This window comes from Vollenhovia emeryi, unplaced genomic scaffold, assembly GCF_000949405.1.
Source record: "Vollenhovia emeryi isolate VEMERY1.0 unplaced genomic scaffold, V.emery_V1.0 DF939712.1, whole genome shotgun sequence".
Classification (NCBI taxonomy): Eukaryota; Metazoa; Arthropoda; class Insecta; order Hymenoptera; family Formicidae; genus Vollenhovia; species Vollenhovia emeryi.
This window is the reverse complement of record NW_011966654.1, coordinates 17,272-21,103: the sequence shown is the minus strand read 5'-3', so window position 1 is coordinate 21,103 and position 3,832 is coordinate 17,272. Positions and strand designations below refer to the sequence as shown.

Genomic DNA, 3,832 nt, shown 5'->3' with positions numbered 1-3,832 from the left:
ATAATGAACTTATTGTTAGACATTTTACCTATAAAAATTACTGAGCAAAATATAATAAAATAAAATTTTAAAACAAAAAATAATTTTCTTTTCTTAAATACGAGTTTCTTTCTTTACACTTTGGTTTGTTACTAATTTTATGTAAATGTTAATTTTACATTAATATTTAATTAAGTTTTTATATTTATGTTTAACAACTTACCGAAAATCCATTTTAAAATCCACATCTGAGTATGATATATGAGACAATCCACATAATTTTTGCATTTTATTCTGGGCACCCGAGATCGCACATATATCAATTCTCTTAATCCCTACATCTCTGAATTGCTTTCACTTGATTCAGCCTCATCAATATTTTCTATTAATAAAGTTGCAATTAATGCAATCATATTTTTATTTATATTAGACACCTCACTCATTTTTAACAAAACTTAGAAACGTAAACAAATAGAAACTGCTGGAAGCATACTGTGATGCGTTCCGTTTCCTTGTTAAAACCTTGTAGCAGTTTGAAAGCGCACGAAACTAAAACGGAAGGACACTTCTGTGACATCATAGCGTCAGTACTCGCAGTGAATAACGGAACGCACCAACAAAAATTACGATTTCACACATTCAATTTGTGTGTCGAACTACCAAATATCGCAGATGTATATTAACGTAAAACGGATGTGATTTGGATCCATTGAATATCCTGTAGCGAACATCCGACGGATGTCCCAAATAGGACGTACATTGGACATCCATAATTCGCCCATAGAAGTCAGATATAAAATGGATATGTTTTGGACATCTTTAGGATGTCCTTTGATGGACGTCCCATGAATATCCACAAATGGACGTCGTTAAGACGTTCATAAAATGTCCACGGACGTACCGACATAAAATGGACATAATTCAGACGTCCGATGGACGTCTTGTGCTATGTGGGTACACACCGGAAACCAAAATACAATCGATGCAATGGCGGCATACTGATTTCCCGTCGGTAAAAAAATTAAAACTGCAACAGACTGTGAAAGAGTCATGGCAACATTTTTTGGGATCAAAAAGGAATTTTGCTTATCAATTTTTTGACTCCAGATCAACCCATAAATGCCGACAGATACTGCGAGGCCCTCAAAAAGCTTCGTTTGGCCATTCAAAACAAGAGGACATGTCGGCTGACAAAGGAGGTGTATTATATGATAACACTCAGCCCTACTCCGCACGAAAAACGGTCGATCTCCTCAATAGATTTGGTTGATATATTCTGAACCATCCTGTCCATAGTCCCGACCTAGCACCAAGTGACTATTTCTTTTCACCCTTTTGAAAGACTACATGGATAGGAAACACTTTTCAATTGACGAAGAGGTGAAGGATGCCGTGTGTGAATGGTCAAGGAAGGTAGTGGCCTAAACGTGTGACAAAGGAATACAAAAGTTGATACCCCGACTCACCAAATGCTTGCAATTGAATGACGATTACGTGGAAAAATAGTGGTATACTATGTCATATAAGTTTCAATAATAAATATGTATTTTTCAATTTTTATAGAATGTTGTAACCTTAATTTCCGAATATACCTCGTACATGCAAATAAAAATCCAGATGTTTGCAATCCACAAAATTTAGTAGATGTACTAAAGTGGAATTTACTTCAGTCTTTTTAACAGTAAAGAACATTCTGGTTTTTTATATAAGAATTAAATTTAAATAAATATAAGTTTAATAATTTTCTTAAGTTAGGTTATTTCCAAAACAAAATAATAAAAATCTCTCTTTCATGCTTCTATTTGTACCACTATACATTATAGATTATAAAATTTTAATTTAGGGTGTGATCAAATGTTTGTTAATATTAAGAATTAAAACAAGTGTAAACAAGATTTTTAAGCATGTTTTCTTTTTATTATAGTTTTCGTGCAAAAGGAGTTTGGAAACGCTTTGCCGATATTGCAAGAGCAGAATCTTTTCCAGAAACAGAAGGAATTAGAAATACCATTATTCCCACAAGTGATACAGTCAAGTATCAAAATATCATGTCGATGCATATCAAGTATCAACGAAGCTTTCTGCTCTATGGTGACACTGGTACTGGCAAGAGTCTCTATCTAAAAGATTTGCTAATCAACAAATTAGACGAAAAAGAATATCTGCCTAATCTTATCACTTTTGTGCCAAATATTACTGCGGCACAAACACAGGAGTTGGTATTATTGAAACTGCATAAGAGACGTAGAAATCAATATGGACCATCATTTGGTAAGCGTTGTATTGTCTTTATTGATGAAGTAAATATGCCAGCGAAAGAATTCTATGGTGCACAACCACCAATTGAATTATTACGGCAATTCTTCGATCATAGCATATGGTTTGATTTGAATAAATCTGAAGCAATCACTATTTTGGACACTATGTTTGTATGCGCCATGGCAATTTCCGGCGGTAGTAGGCAAGAGATCTATAGTCGTTTTTTACGACACTTTAATTTATTCAATGTATACAAGTTTTCACGCGATAACTTGTTCAGGATCTTCACAAATCTTATGTTTATGGGATTGAAGCAGAAAGGTTTCACTGTCGTTGTAATGCCGATTATCAATGATTTAGTGAATGCCACTATACATGTGTTTGAGAAAGTAATCATTTATTTACGACCGACACTACTCAAGCCTCATTATCTCTTTGATATACGTGATTTTATGCGAGTGATAACTGGTTGCACTTTAATAAAAAAGGAATCTGTAAATAATAACAAGACTATCTTTAGTAGATTATGGGTACATGAAGTGCTTCGAGTTTTCAGCGATCGTCTGATTAACCATTCCGATCGATATTGGTTATTCCAAACAATCAAAGATATAGTAGAAACTGTTTTGAAAGAACGATTTGACATAATATTTGAACATCTGCCTAAACTTCAAAATAAAATCACAGAAAAGAGCCTAGATAGTCTGATATATGGTAACTTCATGGATATTGAATCTGTGTTGGAAGATCGTAGATACGAGGAAATTCCGACAATAGAAGAATATCAACAGAGAGTTTCTTTATTTCTTGAGGAATACAATGATACACATCGTGACAAGATTGATATCGTGCTTTTCCATTATGCACTTCAGCATCTCGCTAGAATTTGCCGTGTGTTGATGATTCCTTGTAGTAACATGTTGATGATCGGTACTGGTGGATCAGGAAGAAAAAGTCTGACAAAACTTTCTGCCGCTATGTCTGGCTATGATCTTTATCAGTTGAAAATTAGCAAGGTGTATGGCATGCAGGAATGGCAAGAGGACATAAAAAATATCCTTAGGTATGATAGTGATTAATTTATTGTAGTATAATTACTATATTCAAACATAACATATATGTATAGCGTACTAATAGGAATGATGCATTATAAATTTTTGTTTATTATTGAAACAAATCACTCAATCTATGTTTTATATATCTTATATTTTATAATCTTTAAATATATATTCATTTTTAATAATATTTATATTATTTGTTTTATACACAAAGTCATAATATAGTTGTTTAAAAAATATCTGACATTCCTGAAAAATAGAACTTTTGAAAAAGATTATTTCTTGTTTCTTATAATTCTTAACAAACCGATTAAGAAGATTAAGTGAATAATTATAGTTTATGACCTTCTCCATAGTAAATTTTAACTTTATAACAAAAGTCCTTCATAATAAATAAGTATGGTTTACATAAAGTTAAAAATAAAAATAGAGTAATATTATTATATTTAACTAACAAGAGAACGGTCGGAAGTGTCCCTCACTGATTTTGATGTGCTTCAGATATGTTGTAGAGCATAAAAAAATATTAGACTCGT

General features: G+C 32.4%; 1 protein-coding gene across 1 annotated transcript; it reads left to right on the top strand.

Annotated features, from left to right (window-relative positions):
• The first annotated feature begins 838 nt into the window (after positions 1 to 838).
• LOC105556912 (dynein heavy chain 12, axonemal-like) lies at positions 839 to 3,317 on the top strand. The gene is made up of 3 exons (XM_012004022.1): positions 839 to 929; positions 1,087 to 1,222; positions 1,904 to 3,317. The coding sequence occupies exons 1-3, from the start codon at positions 839 to 841 to the stop codon at positions 3,315 to 3,317; spliced, it is 1,641 nt and encodes a 546-aa protein (XP_011859412.1).
• The last annotated feature ends 515 nt before the right edge of the window (positions 3,318 to 3,832 follow it).

Bases quoted from the DNA above. Each gene is read 5' to 3' on its own strand.
- LOC105556912 (XM_012004022.1), top strand. From the start codon at position 839: ATGGACGTCGTTAAGACGTTCATAAAATGTCCACGGACGTACCGACAT. The intron at 930-1,086 runs GTGGGTACACAC...TTTTGACTCCAG, and splicing joins CGATGGACGTCTTGTGCTAT to ATCAACCCATAAATGCCGAC. The intron at 1,223-1,903 runs GTCGATCTCCTC...TTTTTATTATAG, and splicing joins CCTACTCCGCACGAAAAACG to TTTTCGTGCAAAAGGAGTTT.